The sequence below is a fragment of the Nyctibius grandis genome, chromosome Z (assembly GCF_013368605.1).
Source record: "Nyctibius grandis isolate bNycGra1 chromosome Z, bNycGra1.pri, whole genome shotgun sequence".
Classification (NCBI taxonomy): Eukaryota; Metazoa; Chordata; class Aves; order Nyctibiiformes; family Nyctibiidae; genus Nyctibius; species Nyctibius grandis.
Genome location: NC_090695.1, coordinates 44,145,137 through 44,168,922, shown reverse-complemented (window position 1 = coordinate 44,168,922; position 23,786 = coordinate 44,145,137). Strand labels below are relative to the sequence as shown.

The window sequence follows — 23,786 nt, the reverse complement described above, 5'->3', positions numbered from 1 at the left end:
GCCTGTAATAGCCCAAAGCGAGCATAGCTTAGGACAGTTCAGTGTGTGCTGAATATGATTTTGTCCTTTTCAAACTGTAGGTACTTCAACACGTTAGGGCATATTAATTTGGACTTTTGCAGAGACAGTCCAGGAATAATCAGTGGGCCAGTTAATTGCCGTGCAAGTGGTTGCAGCCTGTGAATGTTCTTTCAGGGCCCACTCACATGTACAAGTATTTTACACACATACTGTAGTCACAGTGCACATGCTTAATAATGCCAGTGCTTTTTGGGAGTGCCAGGCTTACCGCATGCATGCCAGCAGTGTGGTTGCATTGTGGTTGTGGAGAAAGCCCAGTGATTTTATAAATGTGTCAGGCAGGTGGGCTGTATACAGACTCAGTAAATGACAGCCTCTGGAAAGTTCTGCTTTTACTGCTTGTTTGCCGTAGGTCCTTCCCTGCAGCAGGGAAACATCATGGCCAGCAACCCTGTATCACCAGATAGTAGATGGCCTTCCAACATGAAATTCGTCTTCTCTTCATCTACAGAAATAGGGATGATTGCATTTCAGTCTTGCTAATACAGGAAATACCTGTGCAAGGGAAGAGAAGAATCTAAGACACATATCTTCTATGATGATTCTATGATGGTGATGATCTTAGGCTTTAGACCACAGTATTTAGGACTATAAAAATGTGGAACTTTTTTCAAATTTCACGTACCTTCCAGAGTTAATCAAATGCTAGATTGCCTGCAGTCATCTATCGTTCAAGAGACAACGTGTTTGTGTAATGGGAAGCTAGTATACAGTATAAAGTATAAATCGCTGTATCTGCACTTGTTTTGTCCCAGGGTGTTGTCACAGCATCTGTGTTTTACTGAAGACAGCTAATGCACCTTCTAGTGGAGGTTGTATGGTCAAAAGGGAGTATGTATGGTTGTGGAGTGCCAAGAAGCAGAGTTTTAAATAAAAACAAATGGCACTGTGTGGAGATGTAGTTTGAATGGAGTGGCTTATCTGTCCGGAGACTATTCTTGATACTGACTTCTGTTTTTAAGAAATCATAAAGATGCAAAGCAACAATGTAGGTAACATTTTATTAACTGTGGTTTGAAACAGGTAGCTCATATAGAAGAATGTTGTCTGGATTTTTTTTTTTTTTTAAATCTCAGTAAAATCTTGCATGCGTGTGAGAGTTGTAGGGAAAAATGAGAAAAACAGCCTTGAAGTTGGTTTTCATTGGCACTTGCTTATTGGTTAAGTGCCAGTAGTCTTTAAAAGTAATACAGGAAGATGTCATTGATACCTGTTCTTTTTGGTTGTTTAGAAATAGATAAACAGTTTTCTGTAGTGAAAATTAACAACAACAACATAAACACATTGGTGAGGAACTGTTCTGGGGACTGGTAAATCACAGACAACAGGTGTACCCACATTGGACTTAAACGTGTTCTCATTCAGGTAAATGTATGTTTCACCTCTGCATTGAGAAGGAATGGGATCATGACCTGTACACCTAGTTTTGTGATGTAACGAAATACCTTGCAAAGAATTGTTTCTCAAATAGAAGTTAAAAAGCATTAGAACAGGTTAATAATAAACTCATAACAATAGAGCTACACTAGAGTAAATGTAGGAAATTAGTGGAAAATTAAGTGTTCGGCTGCTTTAATTTCATAGTTTAGTTTAAAAATACAGTGGTTACTAGAAAATTATAGAGTGAACTCTTTAAATAAATTTGTCTTCGTTTGTTAGTATGCTATAGCATAGAAGAAGTAACTTTTTAGGACAGTGTTTAACATGCTTAATCTTATTAACTACTGCATCCAGCAAGACTTAACTGAAATAAAAGAGGACTAATTATTTTGATAAAGCTTGACATTTGCACATAACTGAAGCTACTTGTGCAAAAACAGCTGTGGAGCAGCTGATGTGTGGTAACTGCTCACGCTGCGGTAACTTTGTTCTTAGACTCCTCTCTCCCATGTTAAAAACTATATAAGTACTTGGGTTACTAAGTGATAGGCAGATAATTTTTGAAAGCATCTGATGCTCCTTATTCCTTATTTTTCAAGAATGCCTCTCAAATGATTAAAATACACATTGCAGTATACTCTATGTCTGCTCTCAGTTTTTTACCCTCATGCATATTAATAAGGCCATGGTTTGCAGTAATCTGTTGGGATTACTTAAAGAGTAAGGATGGCAGAATAAAATCCTTAATAAGGATCACAGAAAAAAGGGTTTTATGATTAACCTTTCCTGAGGTCATTATCACTTTCTTTAATTTATTTTTCCAAGCTGTTCTGTAACTTAATTTTTTTGAAGTGCGACTATGTCTTGTCTTTACTACTGGTATCAGTGGAATCAGTATAGGAGGAGATAACAATTATGAACTTGTGGGGAGTTTTTTTCTTTCTTTTTTTTTTTTTAGTTCCTGAAAATGACCTGAATATACCTTCATCTGCTGAGCTGCAACAAGGTTTACAGTTTATTGTAGTTCTGGTAGTGGCACTTTAGTATTTTGACCCTAAGCTGCACAGTGTAAAAATCCATATTTTTATGCAAATACAGTGTGAATTTTCTCTTTTTTTCTCTTGCAAACTCAGATTGCAGAAATAACTTAGTGCTCAAGGCTCAGAAATTTATCTTTTCAGGATTTTCGCATTCTGTTTCTTGTTACAAGTGTAGGAAACTCTCTTTTTTTTTTCTGACTTTCCAAGTTATTTTGTTGGGGGAAAAAAAAAACACTTGGCAGGTTGAAGTAAAACTATGATAACTGACAAAAGTGCTAGTCCCTGAAAACTTGTGCAGAAGCCTTTAAAATGTGGTTTTTCTTTATCTTTAAAAAATAGATGAAACTTTTTGAAGTGCAGAAGCCTGTGAAGGTGACACGAGAAAATTGGATCGTCAGATTTTAAAGCTGATCTCAGATGACAATAAAAAAGGATTGATATTTATCTGAATAGAAACATTCATTTTCAATTTTCTATCAGGGAATAACACAGGGCATCTGGGATTCACTCATCTGTTGTCTTCTTTTAACACATTTCTACACTTTTATTGTTTGTCTGCCACAGTGAGAAAGTAGTCTTTAACTGCGTGGTTCAGTCAATTAAGTTTCTTTACCAGAGTTGACAAACCTACTGTTGTTTACTAGATAACATTTTTCCTGAACAGCTACAAATTGAAGACCATCCCCAAAACACTTCAGTTGTCTTTTATGGGACTGTTCCCATGCACCACAGATTAGAGGACCAGCCTCTGTCCTCTGGCCATAAGTGTCAGAATGCTTACACATTTTTGTAGATCTTGAAAGAGAAAATCAACTGCAGCTTCTTCATGGCAAACATTTTTCAGGAGGTAACTGCTAATTAGTGTGAGGTGTTGATTATAGTGGATGTGCATGCATGATGCAGCAGCTTCTGTATACTTACCTGGGAGGCTGCAGTGATTAATTTTTTACGAATGCATAAAGGCTTCCGGCGGTGTTGCGGTCTCTAGGGCAATAGTGTTGGAGCAGCTGGACTTTTTCTTCTATTTGTTCTATGACAGATGAGACAGCTGGGGTCAGCAAAGTGACCCAAAAACTGGCAGCTGACCAGAGGAAAAAGGAGGATAGTTCAAAACTACCTGGCTATCACATAATATCACATTGGCTGGATGGTCACACTCAAAGAGTTACGGTCAATGGCTCGATGTCCAAGTGGACACCAGTGACGAGTGGCGTTCCTCAGGGGTCAGTATTGGGACCGGTCCTGTTTAACATCTTTGTCGACAACATGGACAGTGGGATTGAGTGCGCACTCAGCAAGTTTGCCAATGACACCAAGCTGTGTGGTGTGCTCAACACACTGGAGTGAAGGGATGCCATCCAGAGGGACGTTGACAAGCTTGAGAGCTGGGCCTGTGCAAACTGCATGAAGTTCAACAAGGCCAAGTGCAAGGTCCTGCATGTGGGTCGGGGCAATCCCAAGCACAAATACAGGCTGGGTGGAGAATGGATTGAGAGCAGCCCTGACGAGAAGGACTTGGGGGTGGCGGTTGATGAGAAGCTCAACATGAGCCGGCAATGTGCGCTTGCAGCCCAGAAGGCCAACCGTATCCTGGGCTACGTTAAGAGCTGCATGGCCAGCAGGTCGAGGGAGGTGATTCTGCCCCTTTACTCCACTCTCGTGAGACCCCTTCTGGAGTACTGCGTTCAGCTCTGGGGCCCCCAACATAAGAAGGACATGGAGCTGTTGGAATGAGTCCAGAGGAGGGCCACGAAGATGATCAGAGGGCTGGAGCACCTCTCCTATGAAGACAGGCTGAGAGAGTTGGGGTTCTTCAGCCTGGAGAAGAGAAGGCTCTGGGGAGACCTCACAGCAGCCTTCCAGTACCTGAAGGAGGTCTACAAGAAAGCGGGAGAGGGGCTTTTTACAAGGACAAGTAGTGACACAATGAGGGGGGAATGGTTTTAATCTGAGAGAGGGTAGATTTAGATTAGATATTAGGAAGAAATTCTTTACTGTGAGGGTAGTGAGATGCTGGAACAGGTTACCCAGAGAAGTTGTGGATGCCCCCTCCCTGGCAGTGTTCAAGGCCAGATTGGGTGAGGCTTTGAGCAACATGGTCTAGTGGAAAGGTGTCCCTGCCTGTGGCAGGAGGGTTGGAACTAGATGATCTTTAAGGTCCCTTCCAACCGAAACCATTCTGTGATTCTATGATAATCTTCTGCTTCCCAATCCCTCTTGAAAACGAAAATGTTGCGAAGCATGGAATAGGGTTGGTGACTGCTGCTGGTGAGAGTGGCATCCTGGTACTTTTTCAATTTCCTCTAGCTCTTTGGTGTGACGGCAGCCAAATGGCTCCATGTTGCCTGTGCGTGAAGGCTTGGGAGAGAGAGCTTAACACGCTCCAGAGATAAATTCTGCACCGTGAGCTTCATAGGGAAGTGTCTTTCCTGCTTCTGGTCCATGAGTGGAAAAGGGGCTCCTTCCTCATACTCCTTTGTCAAGGGCCAAGCTGTGCCTGTGCTGGGGGGGAGCTGGCTGGCAGCTGGCACCATGGTGTCAGGCGGAGGTGGTTTCTTCTACACACGGTTCTCCTCTCCTGGCTTGCATGGTGCAGAGACCTGCAGGGAGAGGTTGGACAGCTGCTGGACAGCTGCTGGTGAGTTTGGGAGAAGTCCTGTCTGAAGAGTGTGCGCAGTCACTGGCGGCAACACCTCTGTCTTTGCTGGTGATTTTGCAAATTCCGCAGAATGATATGGAAAGCTGTATGGAGGGGTCAGTTGGTCAGAAATTGTGAAGTTAGTGGAGGAAACAGTGTTTGTCTCAATACTTTTCCTTGTGTTGAAAAATGTTAGCATTTTCAGTGTTTGTACTCTTCATAAAATGATCTTTTATTATACAAGATTGAAGGCCTTTAGGGCAGTAGTGGTGTTATGATGGTTTTTTTATACACCTAAAAGTTCTAGGCTATTTTTTAATCATTGTAAGCTATAATCTGTAATTCTTTCCTCCCTCTCTCCCTTCTAGGGCAAGCCTGAGAAGAAAACATTTTTAATAACTTCCATTGCATTTCCCAGACTTTTTCATGATACATTTTCAGACAGTCCAATCCTATATAAAAGGGAAATAGAGACTACAGTTTATCAAAAAAAAAAGTCTTTTAATTTTTAACTTGAAAATTGAGGGATTTTCAGATCAGATGTTTCCCCCGCATGTTCACACACAGGGGCCTCCTTACAGTTGGAGGCCTGGTGTAGCTCTAAATAAGCTATTTTTTTTCTTTGTTACAGTGTTTTTTCTGCAAGGATATAAAAAGAGCGATGCAAAAGTAGGAGTAAATATGGAGGTACCAAATATAATCACCTTTCAGCATCGTGCCATTGTGGTTGTTGGAAGTAAATCCTTGTTTTAGCTTTGGATGGTTAACTCTGTGGTTTGTGCTGACAGCTGGATGTGTGCTTGGTTGTTCAGTTGGGTTTTTTTAGCTGAACTGAAATTATAATACAAAAAATTTAGAAAGAATGTTGACTTGTGTGGATAACACTTTAATAGTGTAAAACATAAACTAAAAATTTGGACTGGAACACTTTTCATTTGGCTATTGTGCAAGGGAATGACGTGTAAAATCAATGTTTACTTCCTGGAAGTAAAAGTTTCCTTTAGAAAGAAAAGACTAACAGAAACTAGAAGTCCTTGCCCCCACCACCTCGCCCCTGTGTGAGCTGCAGTTGCGTTACAGTTCTTTGCCCTGACAGTTAAATTTGTGTTGTATTTTTGTCTACAGAATCAGAATAGGAAGAGATTCTCAGCGTAAGCACGTTCTTGAATAGCTTGCTCCATAGCACTGAAAATGACTAGAAATATATTCAATGTAATCTCTGTGAAACTAGATGCAAGTACAACTAGTGAAAAACTGAATTATGCACATGCTTGTAAAACAAAAACCTAGCATCACAGAAGACTTAATTACTCATGGACTGAAGTGAATTTAGAACTTTCTCTCGGATGTGGAGGTAAACCAGGATTTATAACGCCAATAGCCTACTTATATGCCAATGAACAGCATGTGGACTTTCATTAAACAGGAAGCCACATGTCATTTCAGGAGAGGTCAGAGCTATGAAGAGACTCTAGGAGAGAAAGGAGGTGGCTTTTTCTAAGGTACATAGCCACATCTCAGTAGTACATGTTATTGGCTAGAGTTGATTTTGTTTGAGTAACTCAAAAAGTATCTAATTCTTGCATTTCTTAATATTTTGTCTAATACTGTAAACAGAACTTTTAGGTGTATAAAATCCAGCAAACAGATACTTTGAGAGGCAGCAGGGCACATTGCTTATTCACAATTACCATTTTGTTCTGATTGATACCATCTTATGTTTTTTATTACCTTTATTAAACAAAAAAACAGTTATTCATTGACCTAGCCATTCTTGGTTGATATTTTGTGTGTGTGCATAAAGTAAATAAAAATGCAAAAAAATTCTAAAAACTTTCAGAGAAGGTAATAATCTGGTATATACAAGGTTACATAATCAGGTCTAAATAAATATGTACCTTCAGTCTATAACAAGGTAATTATAAAGAGGGTCAGCAATTTCTCTTGAAGAGAACACAGGAGTCCTGGAGCCGTCAGTGTTGACTTGTCTGAGATGGAGCAGGAAACCGTTTTCCTTTGAGCTGCTGAGGTAGCTCAGCAGAGCAGGTGAGTGCTGTGGGAGCTGGGCTCAAGCTGATCGGCCTGAAGGGGCATAAGTGGTATGTGCTGGCCATGCAGCAGCATGGTGCTCCACCGTCCTGCCTCCTGATGGCTTCCGTGCTGGAGAAGCAGAACATTAAAAGGTTACTCTATTCAGCCACAGGAAAGCGATGCTTTAAGTGGCGTAGCGTGCTAGTATACTGTGCTGTTAGAAATGCAGATGCAAAATGATGTGACTGGATGCTTTGACCAGTAAAATCTACCCGCTTGCCCCTTATATCCACTCATAGCGTGTTCTTAGTGACCCAGTAGTAGCTTTCATCCTTCACTTCCCCCAAGCTTATAATTTTTCAACTTTTCAGTTATTTTCATGAGCAAATGCTGCATCTGAAAAGAACGTTGCATTTCTGTAATTGTGTACTTAGCATTAAAATACCTATATGGTATAGTGCATAAGGCTAGCAAGGATGTCCTCGCAGAACGTAGCTATTCAATTTACTTTCTATTTTTTTTTCTTAATAAAAACCAGGAATTTTTTTTGAGGAGAATCTAATTATAGTTTTTTTAATTATAAAATTGTTCTTTGGTAATATTACCCTTGACCTGATTTCTTAAACTTGGAGAGTGCCAGTGGTGTATTTGTGTCTGTAGAGTCTTCATCACTCTGTATGTGTGCATGCACATGAAAGTATGCACATAGGTATATTTACATTAAAATAAGCAAGGAACATGATTAAAACAAATTTGTTCAATCTTTCTTTTATTAGTATTATTCAAATCTTGCTAGATTTGAAATGGTTGATATTAGATGTGGGCTGTCTTCCTGAGATGTAATAAAACAGCAGTTGTGTCACTCCTGTCCGGCTAACAAGCTGGCCGGCTGTGGTCCCCTCTCCTTGCAGGGGGAAAAGGCATGCAGATGGGCTAGCTTCATTTTGGAGAAGCTGCTTAATTAGCGTACGTCTTGTTGCAGTGGCTGAGAAGACATAAATTGCAAAAAGACGGCAAAAAATAAATAGCTAGTGACTGTCTCCGGGGGAAGTAGCAGTTAAAAAGCAGTCTCAAGTTAAGGATGATCTGACATAAGCTGCAGGAAATGTGCCACAATATCTGGAACTGCGCTTCCCTCTGGGTGCATTTATCACCCTCTCGGCCTCAGAGCCGGCCTGGGTTTCACTCTGTGTGTGTGTATGTGCTGAGAAACACAGAAAGCTGTGAGCCACACTGTAAATGTAGGAACAAGGGAAACACAAATCCAGCACTTGAACCTCTCAGATTATTTGATGGGTGAAAAATAAAAATGGAGAAATGTGTTTTTAGTGTATTGCTGCTGTACCAGAGCTCCTTATCATGGGCTGTCAGCTCTGCTGGTGTCCTGGGGGAGAAGGGATGAAGGAGAACTGCTTGTTGTAAGGGTCAGGTCTTTTGGGGACAGAGCCACTCTCAGCGTTGCTTAATATCCTCTGAGAAACTTTCACTCTGAAGGCAGATGTCAGAGGGAGCAGCCCTGGGCTGTGCGGAGCCCAGCATGGCCGTAGGGCGAAGGCCAGGCAGGAGGAGCCCTGCGCCTGAAGGGGAAGGGGAAAGGGCTTCCCAGGCCTTCTCGTGGCTGCAGATTTGGAAGCACGTTGGTATCTGTGTTGGCCTTGCCCTCCCACTCCCCAGCTCACCTCCATTTTGCTGCCCCGGTGGCAGTTATGTTTGCTGAAGCTCGCTGCTCTGTCCTGTTTTCCAGTAGGATGTTTCTTCTTTGTTCCTTACAAAATGCCTAAACCACCACCCCTCTTCCATCAGGTTCAGTGCTGTGGTCAGCTGTGCTGACACTGAGGCCAGCCCCAGACGCAGAAGGTGGGGCGGTGGTGCCTGGGAGCGAGATGGGTGCTTGGTCAAGGAGTGGGTGTGAGTGGGCCTGGAACTGAGTGGGTGTGGGTTTAGGTCGCCACCATTTCTTCAGTCTCCCTGGGGAAGCAGGGGGAGTGTGGAGGCATCCCCTTCACACTGGCCTGAGGGAAAAAACAGAGACAAAAATATTTACTGTAAGACTTCATGTTTAGCTTACACGTTAAGACAGTATTGCCTTTATGGTGCTCTCAAGATGTGTTTTCTGTGGAAACCAGGGAAGATACACAATGTGTAATACACATGGTAAGGTACATTATTTTAAAAATCATGCATTATCCCAGCAGATTCCTCACTGCACTTTGTGCTTGTTTGTTTGTAGTTGGACTGACGCAGAAATTACTTCATCGTTTCAGTGCTAGGGGTATATTTAAGACTTGAAAGCATCCTTCTGTCTCTGGTCTAGTGCTGACTGAGTGAATGGACCAGGGAAACTGTCCGACAGGTATCTGCATACCAACATTTGATATATAGTCCCTTTAAGTTTCTAATGTAAGGTTGATAATGATACTAGTAAGCTGACTCTTACCTAATTACGTGTTCAGAAATAGCTGTCATGTTATCTTATTAGTAGAATAAAGACAATGTAGAGCGCTCTGAAGCACGAACAATAAAAAAGCAAGAGCAGAAGAGCTGAGGGGACAGCTTGAGTGTCTTCCTCAGGAGTACATAACCTAACACAGTGAGACCTGAGGTATCTTCGTGGAAAAAATATTTTTAACTCTTTATCTACTGGAAGAACCAGCACGATCTGCTTTTCTTTTTCATTTTTTAAATCATCTAAATCCATATGAAAGTGTTCTTTCTTTGGCATGAATGAAGGACATATAAGAAGGTTGAAAACCAAAGGGATTTTTTTGTTAATTCGTTTGTTTTTTTTCCCCAGAAGGAGTCCTCCATGGTATCTAGGCTAAAGCCCAGAATTTGAGTGAATATCTTTTCTGGAAGCAGTGGCCACACATTTTTGAGGAAAAAATGTACCAAAACGCTAAGAAGCACTTGCTGTTCTTAGTCTTTAATGTAAGATGGTGATATTTAGTAATATCAGAAATGCTGCTTGACATAAATGTTGCATCATAACAAAAGTGTTACTATTCCTATGACTTCTGTTTTCAGTAAAGGTATGTTTATACTAGTTTTGGTATAGCAAAACAATTAATTTTGAAGTATTTTCACGTTCTGAGGAACAAAAGGCTCTACTGTATCCTTTCAGCTCATGGATGGAGCTCTTTTGTATGAGTTGTAGGTCAAAAGTTTGTCAGGCTCTCAAAATAGAGCTCGCAAACATAAAATAGGCTAAATATTATTAAAAAGAACAACCTTTGGAAAGTGTGTAAGTGTGTTTTCATGCTTTTGCACTTTGCTGTTAACATATTGTTAAAAATTAACAAATTACATAACATACTGTTTTTTATCGGCATTTCTGATGGACACAGGCGCATCAGGTATAGTCTCTAGGTATTACACTACTTCATTAAAACATAAATTAGAAAATAGATGGCAAAAATTCTGAATACACCTCATGAAAACAACATGCAAAGTATAAGGCTTTGCGTGCGTGGTAAATACAGCTGTTGTTTTGTAGATGTGTTCTTGTACGTGAGAATTATGTTTAATAATAGAAAATGTCATGACATCCAGATTCTCCTTTTCCAGTTATAATCATGGCAGTTTCATTCGGGTGGAAGAATGTTAGCCCGTGGAGAAGGGAGAGGGAAATCAAGAAAAAACTCTGTTGCTGTGTCTTAGACATGAAGATCACTTTTCAAAAAAATACCTACATCTTTAAAAATAGTAAGGGTATCTTATTGCCTCCCATGGTAAAAATAAAGGAAAAATATTATGATTTTGAATGTTAACAGTATTTGTCCTTGCTGTTGATTAACCAAAGAAAAGTGGTTTATACTGTCCCTGAAATGGTGTCTCTCGGAGTTGCTAGGCATAGGAATTATGTCTGTCTGTTCATAATCCCTCTGAGTAACAGAAAAGGAAAGAGACTTGAAAGGAATTTAAACAATGAACTTCCTCATATGAAGTACTGAAAGCCTTCTGAAATATCACTGGAAGAGTAGATGCTATTATTTCATTTTACAAATGTATGTAATAGAAAATGCAACACTATTAAAATATGTAATCACAGATTTTTATAATACATTGATAAAATCTAAATTATTTACCATCAAACCATCCTGATGTTTTTCATAACACTGTTTTGTAATAAGCCTTAAGTCAGGTACATGGTGATTTCTTTCTCTGCACCCCCCCCCCACCTCATTAAGAAAATCTTGAGATACTGAGTATTAACCAACTTTTAAACTTTTTTTTTTTTTTAAAACGTGGTTGCAGTTTTTCCGAACTTTATTTTAAAACCTTTTATTAGATAGGCTTGCTTAATGGCAAGAGTACTTCCTTTTCTCCTACGTTTTATATAACCGTCTTCCTTAATAAAGTTAGCTCTAACTCAAGCCTTATCCTGCAATGTGTGTAAGGTCTACTTAGGTCTCATACTGAAATTCAGCTCCTGGAGACCTGCAGGACATGTAGAATTATATGGTCCGTGGCAGCCTCCAGCATTTTCAGTCCAATTTACGTGCAGAGGTGAAGGACCATAGGTGGAATATAAAAGAAAGTTAAGAGGTTTAACCCCAATCCCAGTCTTTATCCGAATAGTAGTTAAATTAGTTTTCACAGGAAATCAGGTGGTGGTCAGCATATTACTACCATTTTCTATTAATAAATAGCTTACAAAAAACGTACATGTTGGCTTGCAGGTAGTTGTGTGATACTCATCTCCTCAAAGAAGATACATACGAAAATAATGAGATAAAAGGTTGGGTGAAGAGGATATTGGTTTATCTACCTGGATTTTTGTATCAGGCTTGTCACATGGGTGAAAACCAAGCACCTTTGGGAACAGTGATGAACTCTAACATGTTTATGCATTGGAGTCTGCTTAAGTGAATCTGCTTTCCAGTGCTATATGCTGCCCTCAGATGTGGGTCTAAAAACCCATTTGAAATTAATTACCCACAAGTTTCTAAAGACAGATTTGGCTTTTGTGCAAGGAAGGTAAGAATTTGCATTGTACCAGCTTTCACTAATGCTGATGTTAATTTCTGGTTTTGTTCATACTTTTTCCGTGGAAGAACAGCATGCACAGACTGATTTTCAACAGTTTGCTGTCAGATAGAGTTGTGAGTAGCATAAAGGAAATATTTTTGAGGGTGAGACTTCATTTGTGGCACTTTTTCTGCATGTATGAGCTCTTTAGGCAGAATTTGTTGAAGTTGGTCCAAACCATATAAAGTGGAAAAGTAAGCACAGACTGTAAAGAATTGTTCCTCTTCAGGGAGTCCCTAGTTTTTCAGAGGGAACCTTTCAAGAAGAGGGAGGAGAAGGTCACACAGGGTGGGGTCCTGTCCTCCTCTGAACTCAACTGCAAAGCTCTGTGAAATCTTGAGGAGTTACATTTTCTCTGCGAAGGCAGCAAGTTCATCTCTTCTCTCGCTTTCTTGCCTCTGAGTTATACCCAAACCGTAAGAAGATAGCTCTAGAATTGTGAAAATTACCTTGATTATAGCTTGAAAAGATAAGGAAGTTCTTCTGCTTTGTAGGGTGGAGGGTTGTGGGTTTGTTGGGGTTTTTTTGGGGGGGGAGGGGGGGGCAGGGGGGCGTTTTGTTTAGGGTTTTTTTTTCCAGAATTGAAGGTGGAGAGAGGGAGACACTGACTTCCAGTAATTGGTTGTGCCTGGCTGCGTAGTAGTACAGTGTGGTTTTGATTATCTGGCACAAAGCTATATTTGATTAACAGGATTTCTTGTAAAGGAGTTTGAGAGGTTCTGTTTCAGTAAAAAGCTTGAATTAATATTCATTTAAGAAGCTGCAGAACATCAGCTGAACTTTAAATTTTAATTTTATCTTCCCAATTGTCAACAATTCAGTGTCTTACTTAGGCTTTATTGCAGTAATCACTTGGATTGTTTTAATTGAGTCACTGGTACAATGAAGATGAGTATTAGTTTTATTTCTTTGAGTTTAGTGTCTGCACTAGAGTGACAAGCAAAGTTTATTATCTGCTCAAACACAATCAGATTAATTTTGTAAGAGGATTTCTCTGCTTTAGAAAGCATTCAGACTGTCTGCATAATGGGAGGTTTTCTTTCCCTTTTTTGAGGAGGTGAGGATTCAGCTGTCATAGTCTACTGTGGAGAAGTTCATTAGTACAATATGATATTTATGCATATAATAATCAATGAGAAAAAATATCTTAATGGTGGTTGATACAGTTTTTATAGTCTATAGTAAGGAAAAGATGCAAGAGCTTTAGTAATATTTTGTAATGGATAACATTTGTGTAATTTTTCATAAACATTTAAGATATTCAAGGCTATTCTTGAAACGGTTCATTCTAGACTGGTGTAGATGTTCCACATTACTTATTCAATGTAATTCTCCACTTCCTGAGCTATATTCATAAAATTCTACCTGCCCTTGCGTTGGAAGGAGTTTTTACTTATCTTGCCAGGCTCTTTTTTGTTGTTACATGAGTCATTCATGAAATGATACTTTGTTTTCTTTCATAGAATATTGATAGTCATCTTAACTAAATGTTTATAAATTACTGAAATGATAGAGAGGAGGTAATTTAGTGAATGGCAAAATGATTATATGCTTCCTTTTTTGAAAGCAAGTGGAATATGCAGATGTGGATTGTGAACAAAATAATTAAGAAGATGATTATGTAGTGATTTTAAATTAAAGAGATTCTGTCAATGGAGCAAACACTTGGCAGCAGAACAGCATGTACACCTCTCCCAGGTTTTTTATTGATGGCTCTTAATTCAAACCTATGCTTTGTTAAATCTCAAAAGTCATCACTCGAGTTCTGTCCTAACTTAGCTTTTTGTAGTTACTCTGTTCAGTTTTTAATGTAAATACAAAACCGTATGTTCTTGGTGTAGGAAGAGATGTCAGAAGACTTTAGCCCCTCTTCTGACTTGTTTTGTTGCCTTGCTTGAAACTTCAGATGCTTTCCTGTTCCATAGTCTTTTCCATTAGTCTAACTGAAATGCCATTGAAAATGTTTCCTAACATCAAGTGAGTCTTGTGAGGTATGATCTATTGTTTATTAAGGAGTTTGATAATCACAGAAGGGAGTTACTACAGTACTACTATTCATTTTATGGAAAATACAAATATACCTACTATATTCATTATCAGGGCCCATAATATTTCCTCATAGGAATTCTACTCATGTCTCTGAATGAGTTGTCATTTAAATTCTTTGGTATTATACCTCAGTTTTTATGACCAAGATGAAAATGGTCAATTCCAAAAATTAATTTATAATTGTATAAAATGGTTGGAGATTTAGGTTGGTATTTAAGTATCTTTCAAGAGGTATGATACAGAGGTATGATTACTGCCTGCGTAGGTGCTCGACCACATCAGGTGGACAGAGCCGTTTGCTTGGGAGCCTGCTTGTCTCACTAGCCTCGCCACCTTCTTTTGATGGAGAAGAGATACTCTAGTTCTGCTCCAGAACTTGCGCAGAGGTGTTATGGGGTGAGCTGGGGAGCTTCACCTCCACCTCAAGGCCTTCAACAGTGAGCCTGAAAGCTGCTGTTCCAAGTGGTAGGACAGACTGGCTCCTTTGCTTCAGCTCCTGGGATGATCTCATGCATTCTGTAATACGTTTTGGATATTTTGGCGCTTAAAAAGCCAGGACAGTCCAAGGCTTGAATTCTGCACAGTTTTTGTGTTTTCATGTAGGGCCATACTTGGTTTCAGCAGAAATGTGATCCTGCTGCATTCCACCGCTGGAACAGCAACAAAAGAAACCATATTTTTTTTCTCTATAGCTGAATTAGTAGTAGCAGAGAGGACATAAAACTCTCTTCCAAGTGAAATATAACTTTATAGTTGAAATCAAGTATTTTTCTTCTTGTGCGTCACCTATTACTGTTTTAGCTCTTACTCCTCGTAGGAGTTACTCTACTACTTAATACCTGACAGGTTGATTTCTACACTTTTCTTTAAATCTGTGAGGCAGCGCACTACAGACTGCTTTTGCTGGGTAAATATTTGATGAAACAGTGGGGGTATAGTAACAGTGCAAGTAGAAAAATGTTCGACAGATAGCAGCGTCAGGCTGTGCGCAGTCTGCGGAGGGTGTTGACTCCATTCTGACCCATGAATCTTCACTTTCCAGGTAACTCTGGGCTTCTTTCTGCCACCAAGTTCCAAGCTAAAAGCCAGTCTTCTGTGGACGTGCACACTGTTGATTTAACAATTCTTAGTAAATGTATGTGGGTAGTGGATTGGATGGCTTTTTTTTTTTCTTACATATTAAGAATGTCCTTTTCTATCTAATTTAAACATGAATTTTCAAACAATAAAATACAGCCTTTATTTTTCCTTGCCTTTCCATAGGTCAAACTCGTGAATAAACACAGAGGGTCAGGTGTAGTGTAGCAGCATTTCTTTTCTTAACATATGCCAGTGTGGATTTTGCTTAGAGAATGGCACCTTTGTTGTTTTAGTTTAAAAATAGCCTTGTATTTAGTCACTCAAGATATTATACTTCAGATTTATTTAAGGTACAGTGCAGAGAAATGCAAAAACAAGTACAGGTATGCGTTGCACACCCATGTGAAAGAAAAGTTTGTCGGCCTAAACTTCTAATCTTGAATTATTTTTAAATTAGTCTCCTGTGTCTTCCTTGTCAGCCACCACAGGAGTTTTGAAGCCCTCTGCCAGTAGCTGCATTGTCACCTGTTTAAAATTAACCGTGTTTTAAGTTTTTCTGTAGGTCTCACAGGGCAAAGAATGTTGTGTTTCAACATTTTGTAGTTTCGTTTTTGCAGGATGTGCACCAGGAATAATAGTAATAGTATAATAAATTGTGCATGATATGTATGTTGTGCAAGCACGCGCATAAGGGATTACTGCTGCATTTAAGCAACATGCCTTTCCTTCTGGTTCTGCTCTTGGAGGTGATACTGCTGGGGGCACTTCCAGATCTCCATTTGTAAAATTCTTGATGATGCAGTAATATTTGTTGCTATTACCATTTGAAGAAGAAAAATTTTGGGGAGGTCTTCAGAGATTTGCCAGGTTGTAAGATGCTAAGCTCTTACTTAGAAGTTTTGATAATCTTCTATGCCATGCTTGAATGACAATTAGTTACTGTTTGAGACATTTCTTTAATGCCTTTATGAGACAGTTAATTCTTTTCATTCATCACCTGGGTTGGTTTTTTATGTGGAAGGAAATTTTTAAAATTCAAATGACCAAACATAATGTGTGCTTGAATCAGGAAGTTGTTTTTTTTTTCAGTGACACCATTGACTTCTCTCCGAACTATCACCCAAGGGTTATATTAGGATCATGGGTTTTTTTTTTTTTTTTTGGAAAGTCCCTAGTTTTAACAGATGAGGAGGGAGGGTCATGGTATGGTTATCGTTATGGTTATCGTTATGGTTATCGTTATGGTTATCGTTATGGTTATCGTTATGGTTATCGTTATGGTTATCGTTATGGTTATCGTTATGGTTATCGTTATTGAGATTCAGGTATGTTGTGTGGCCTTCAGCTGTCTTCTGACAGATAAGATATTACTCAGCTGGCTTCAGAGAACTGATCCAAGTCTTGTCTATTTTAAATGTGCAGCAGCAACCAGCAGAAGATTGATCTCAGTATAGTTTTATCCCCCTTTGGTCCATTCTGCTGATCCACTCCGTTGCCATTTCACCTTTGCTCTCTCCTTGTATCAGCTAGAGGTATTCCTGGGATGATGGTGGTGAAAGCAGTGGCTAGCAGAAGCCATAAGGCATTCAGATCCTCTCAGGACATGTAGATTTTTTTTATCCACTTTCAAGTTTTCTTCTTTTCACCAGGTGAAACAGGCCCACTCAAGAGTCCTGTTCAGCCTGTTATCCAGTGTTGGTTTTGTTTGTTATAATGATAGGTAAGATTTTAGGCACGTATTGACAAGTTGTATTTCTTAACTTGCTCTGTAATGGATGAGGCTGCAGAAAGCACCGTTGGTGTTGTATCAGTCAACACCTTGATCTTCGCACAATGCCAATCATGGGATTTTAAAAGCAAAAAAAATATAAAAATAATCAAATCTAGGTTTGACTCAGTGCTGTAACAGTGATAGTTTAATATCCCACTCACCACCAGGAATTATGCTGTAATGATTGCAGCTTTGCTTAACTAACCCTGGTAATTTATTTTGCCAGATTTTTCCCTGTTTCTCTGACAGTAAATAACATTGCTTGTTTTCTTTCCAATTACTTTAGTTTGGGAAGAAGTATCTGAGCTCATCTCTAGTGACATGCTTGTAAATGGTGTTCTATCATTATTAAGCAGTTTTCACATAAACAGGATTTTTACAGAAAGATTTGATGCCACTGTAGAAGAAGCCATACTTGAAATTTTCTTTGTATGCTTTTTCTGTTAGCAACAATATAAAAATATTTACTTTCTGCTCTTGATCATAGCAATCTAAGAGGAACTGTCAATGTGAAGTTTTTGAGTTCTTCTATATTGTGCTGAAAAAGAACGTTTTCACTTCTTAGTAATTTTTGGGCAATCCTGTAAATTTCATTATTATCTGTCATTCATATTATTTTATTCTATTTTTGTGCCTTCTGTGCTGGAAATTTTCCATGATTTCCATTTTTACCAGGATACTTTTCGCACTTTGCCCCTGCGCATGTGACACTCCATGCAGTTAAGAAGGACCAGACATGTTCTCATCGTTGCCGCTGGCTTAACCGGAAAATTATTCTGTGGGCAGGCACGAGAAAGTAGTTTTAAGCATTGACCTGGGGAGGGACAGACTTGAGGAAACTTTGAGATGGCCTTCAAAAAGAGAGAGAGATACCATTTTCATATATGTATAGATAGTTATACATATTTTATATGTGTATACGAATTATATATACAAATACATTATTATATAAAAATACATATTGTGTATATCTTATGTCTTTAGATCTCCAAGTAGAATTTGTTACTCGTCTTAGGCTGACAGTGTCTTAGTACAGTGACACCGAATTACAGAACCACAAAGCTGAATAAGATGCAGACTTAAGTTTTGGATTCTTCTTTGGATTTTAATTTTGTTTTCCTACATACTGTGGTTTTTGTAGACTCACTTTCAGGGCGTAAATAATCCGAAATACTGTCTTCTCTAACATGATGCAGATTGTTTTATCATTGTGTTTATTTGTGTGTGATTATCGTGTATCAATTGCAACCTATGCTCCCAATAAAGAATGAAAAGAATTAGAAGCTCATGTTTTAAAACAGAGTAGGTAATACAAGCATGTTCTTCCAATCCCTATGCTAAATTAGCATTTGGGGATTTTGAAGGAATCTCGTTTCCCATGTAGGGAAGCATCAGGACCAAAACTGGAAGTCACTTTGTATTCCACTGATCCAGAGGTGTTTGGTAGAAATGATTTTTCTTATGCATTGAAGCCGAACGTCTAGTAAAAGAGTTAATTGTGTCAAAAAGGCATCTCGTATACCAATCTGTGCTTTATAAGTTCATGTTGAACAGATTTTTTTACTAAATGTGTGACATATCTTGCAGAAAGCTGGACAATATTACAGAATTACTAAAAAATGTGTGGTGTGGCACTTTATTTTGTATGTAAGGACATGACTCTGTTTCGTAGGTTTCAGAAAAAGAGAAAAACTGTGGTGGTCTTAAGGGTAGCTTAAAGTATTTTTTACTATGTAATAGTTCTGTATTGTCTAGGTTTGTAATTTTGTACACTCTTAAGGAAAGTATGTTTTCTCCCCACTGGTAGATTGCAGCAGTGTAAAGATCTCGCCTCTGATTCTGATGAACTGGAAGACAGGCAGGTATCATTCACCCAGGATGGCCTTTACGACATCTTGTTTCCGCAAAGACCTGTGCCCGGTTGTCATGACTCTGTCAGGTTGTGCAGGGCCAGATCTGCCTGGTGGCTGGGCAGTGCCCGGCAGAGGTGGCCTGCGCATGTGGTGCTGCACTCCTGACCACAGTGCAGGCTGACGATCCCTGTGAAGGCTGAGGGTGGAAGCAGGCTTGGTCTCACTTTTCAGCTTCAGAGCATGTTCTTCTTCATTATAGTAATAACCACTTTTTCCCCAGAGAAAGTAATGTTGGTCAGTGTGTAACATCGTGCTTGATTTTCTGGGAACGTGTGCATACGGAAGAGTTGTGTTATAAGTTTGTTTTATGCATGCAGGAAATGGGACTGAAGGCTTCAAAATGATGCTCATGGTAAAGGCAAAAGATTTTTACGGTGTATGCTATCTCTTCGCTATCCCTAAATGCTTAAGGGTTGCTCCTTTAACCTTACACTGCACTGTTGTGAAACACACTTCTCTGACAGGACACCTAAAACATAATGTAAGGGGCATAAGGCTGCCTTTGTCCTGGGACACAAGTATTGTGATATGAGGCACGAAAGCTTTACAGAAATGATTCAAATAAAACCCAGGCTGAAAGGCTGGAAAGCACAGCGCTGAGCAGTGCACCCTGGTGCATGCATTTTGTTTCCTGCAGGGCGAGTAGCTGGATGAACACAGCGTTTATGTGGCTGTGCAACTGCTCATTCTAAGTTTCAACTCCTCCTCTTAAGCAAACACAGGAATAATGTAGATAAGCTCTTCTAGTCACAGAGGATGAGCTCACTGAATTGGAGCAAAGGAAAAATGTTGTGTGATGTATCTGTGTGAAATTTCCAACAAGCAGATCGTAACTTTAAATTGACAAATAGTCAGAAATGTTCATTAACAAACTGCTTTTAGTACAAAGATGCAAAGAAATTTAAAGGAAGGAAGGAATGACTGCCCATTAATGAATATGAGCCAAATTTTAATTAACACTGATCCCACATGTTTCTGAGGTTAAAGTTTGCAGGGCTGTAATTGTTACAGTACTTGCCTTTCTTTTTCTTTTTTTTTTAAAGAGAACCAAAACAAACCAAAACACAAACATACCTATTGGTTGTATGCTGCCTACCATAAAGTCCTGAACGTTGACCGAGGAAGAGAAACATTTTTCTTGCTTCCTGAATTTTTGTGATAAAATGTTTCATACTAATTACCCGAAGTTAGATGTTTTGGACAATTGTATCTTCAAGAATGGAAGATTTTTAAATATGCAGTCATATATTATATGTATATTTTGCAGTTTTATTTTAGTCATTAGTTTAGTTGTTAAATCAAAATGCAAGATTTAATTCAGTGCTGCTTCAGTTGCTACTGTTGCTGTTACTTGACACTGAGCTGGTCCTTGTTAGTTACCTTCCAAGCACCACTTGACACAGTTCAGCCCTGCACTAAAAAAGCTGTCAGCATTGTGCAAAAAGTCATGCTTGTGTCCAGTGGCTAAAGCATATCCTTCTTATTTGTCTTGCAGGCACAGGAGAGAGTGGCAAAAGCACGTTTATCAAGCAGATGAGAATCATTCATGGGTCAGGTTACTCTGATGAAGACAAAAGGGGCTTTACAAAACTGGTGTACCAGAATATATTTACAGCAATGCAGGCCATGATCAGAGCCATGGATACCCTCAAAATACCATACAAGTATGAACATAACAAGGTGAGATTTTTTGTTTATTTCTGTAGCTGAAGCTTTCCCTGTTTTTATTTTGGGAAGTATACTGAAGGTCTCAGAAAAATTAACGTCACACAAATTAGACTCAGAAGAGCGTTTAGTTCTCTGCCCTTTTTGCTGCTTTGACAACACAAAGGTGCTGCTTTTAACAAGAGAGCTGCTCTTAACAAGATGCCTGGGGGGTTTGTCACAGGGCAGAGGTTTGATAGCAGGCTGCTTGTTTGGCTGTGACTTTAGTTACCCCTTGTCTTTTCCTCCCAGGCAATGCTCTGGCCAGAGCACAGTTAAGCTGTTCTTCTGATCTGTAGCAGAAGCTTACTGCTTAAAGTTTCCCGGTAACATTACATGTGGAAAAAATTCATAATATTAGAAAAATAGCTGCAGATACCTTTTTGTGTATGAGCGTACGGAGAAATAAAATTTTCAATGCAAGACCTTAACGCAGTTAGATTCTTTTGAGATTGGTGCTGTTACTAAAATTTAAAAGGGCAAAATACATTTGAAATGTTTGGAAGGTTCATCTCTGACTAGCCTGACTTCTTTACAATTTATTTTTAATATTTGCAATCAAAAGAAGGATAAGTAAAATAATTTTAAGCGTTCCATGAATGAGAATGGAATGCTTAATATTTACTTGAATACATGGTAAGGCACAGGATTACATGGCTGTATCTCTCACTTCTTGTCACAGGAGTGGTACGACTTTGATGACAGTTCCTGAGAACTTGTTCTGATTTTTGCTGAGCCTTTATCAGTAACTTTGTCAGGCGGAGAGTTTAAGATCTCTCACAAGTGGAGGGCTCACCTTTCGTTCAAACCTGTGAAAGAGTATTTAATGATAATTTAGTAATCCTGGGTGAAAATAATACTTTCTCTGATTAATTACTCAAAAGTTCTTGTATTCTAATATTTTTTTAAATACTAGCATTTATCAAAGAGCAGGGACATTTACAGTAAAGAAATAAGCTTCTGTTAACTGGGGAAGATGGGATGAAATAAATAATGTGTTTAGATGAAAATCTTCTATGCCTACATATATTAAGTGTTAGAATTGAACTGCTGTATATGTTTTAAGGCATCTAATTTAGAAGTAGGAAAGATAAAGCTTATTACCAGGTTAAAGATGCTTCGTTTCTCCATTTGCATCTGCCAGAGTTATTGCTGATGGTCATCACTTTGGTGACATAATGTTGCAATAACCAGAGTCTTGCAGGAGCCTGGGTTTATGCAGTAGGAAGTCAAGAGGATCCAGTCTGTCAAAACCCATATTGTTAATCTTCTTTAATAGTGGGTGGGTATTTTGTGCTCATGAAAAATTTTGAAAAACTTCTCCAAATTGGTAAAAGAGACTGTTGAACTTCCTAGTCTGACTGCATGCTGGAGCTGTCCAGTTTCCCCTCATCTCTCACGAATCAAATCAAATGTGTAATTAGTATTAAAAAGAAAACTGCATTTGTTATGTGTATTTCGGCTTTTTGTCTCCATGTTTTTGCTGTACACAAAGCATACAGCTTACCTACCTGAAAAGTTAGTTGATTGTAAAGCACAATCACTTTTTCTTCAAAATTGCATCGATTGTCACTTTGCCTTAGTATCTGGAAGTTCTAATCGGAAATCAGGAATTTTTTTCCTTGTATTTTACTACAGACTATATGTTCCGTAGTTATTGTTTAAGTTAAGAGTGCTCAATTTATATAGCATTCATATATAGTTGAAGTGAGACAGTTAGGTTTGCATAGCTATATACATGTGGCCAGAGCTGTTAAATTTCTGTATATAAAAATAACTTTCCTGAAAGTGGGAGTCTATCTTTGTGCTCAGCTTCTTCACAGGCATTCCCATCAGTTTGTAATAGGGCTACATGCAGAGTAGAATAGAAGTCACCAACTGGCAGGGTCTCAAGGCAATTCCTGTATGAATTCCTTCAGAAATACAGGGGAAACCGAACTTGCTACAGCATTGTGCCAGAATAGAGATGATTGCAGTCTACTACACTTAACGCTTTGTATGCAAGGCCACTTCACTTTAAAGCAGAGAACACCAATCAATTTCTGGTTAACCTGTTCCTTTTTTAAAGACTGTTGAAAACAAACTCATTAGCCTAGCAGTCTAGAAAACACAGGAAGGGCACTTCCTATTAATTTGAATCTCCTATCAGGAAGTCCTGTCTCTGGAGAGAATATCTGAAAGTTTGAGTAACAATATATTTTTAGCACAGTAGTTGTTTTGCACAATAGTTTAGAAAACTGCAGCTCAAGCTGTGGTTGGGCCTAAAGAAAAGTGACCCTTTTTTGTTAAATTCTTTGTGTTCTGAGATAGACTTTGGGGCTACAGTAGAAATGCTTTTCTCTTACGGTACCGATTTTCTTACATTTAACTGGGAATTATTAAAATTGGAGTGTTTCAAAGCTCTGAATGCTGCTGGAATTTGAAGTGCTGTCGTATCAAAAAGTTAAGTAGCCAGTTGTGATCTTTGTGTGGTGTACAACAACATTTAGGTTGGATTATTTTAGTATAATCAATGTAGCAAGATGCAAGTCTTAAGTTTAGCAAGTTCTTGTGGAGCTGTGTTGGCTTCGTAGTTACCAATATAACTTAAAAGGCAGAGACTGAAATGTGTTGTCCTGCATTATAATAATCTAGGCTGCTTTGAAAGATTTATTAGCAGAGTAGTGAAAGTCAATTGAGAAATGTAACTATTAGTGTTTAGGATGTAGTATCTCAGAACTGATGGTAGGGCATTATAACATGAAAGAAATTTCTTTTTTTGTGTTAAACTTCAGAATATGAGCTCTATTGAGGTTAAAGATAATGGGTGAGGGTGATCTCTTTTCTTAGGAATTTGCCTGTCATAGGAAATGGTGGCTTATGGATTGGTTTTTAGTTTCCTTTTGGGTAAATGTTATTATGCTTCCGTTACTTATTTTTTAACTAGTTGTTGTGAAGTTTTCATATGGCTCTTGAATTTTGGAGTAATAAGTATTTTATTAAATATGGGAAAAACTTAGTTTTTTATAGAAATGTTCATAAGCAATTCTCAAAATTGCCTGTCTCTGCAAAATTTTGTGAGTGTACAGTTC

General features: G+C 38.8%; 1 protein-coding gene across 4 annotated transcripts in view; it reads left to right on the top strand.

Annotated features, from left to right (window-relative positions):
- LOC137675843 (guanine nucleotide-binding protein G(q) subunit alpha) overlaps nucleotides 1-23,786 on the top strand; it is a 137,841-nt gene that overhangs the window by 24,152 nt on the left and 89,903 nt on the right. For all 4 annotated transcript variants that reach the window (XM_068422079.1, XM_068422075.1, XM_068422076.1 and 1 more), the window contains exon 2: nucleotides 20,507-20,691. In XM_068422079.1, coding sequence (XP_068278180.1) covers nucleotides 20,545-20,691 — 147 coding nt within the window. In that variant the 5' untranslated portion in view covers nucleotides 20,507-20,544. The remainder of the gene's footprint in view (nucleotides 1-20,506; nucleotides 20,692-23,786) is intronic.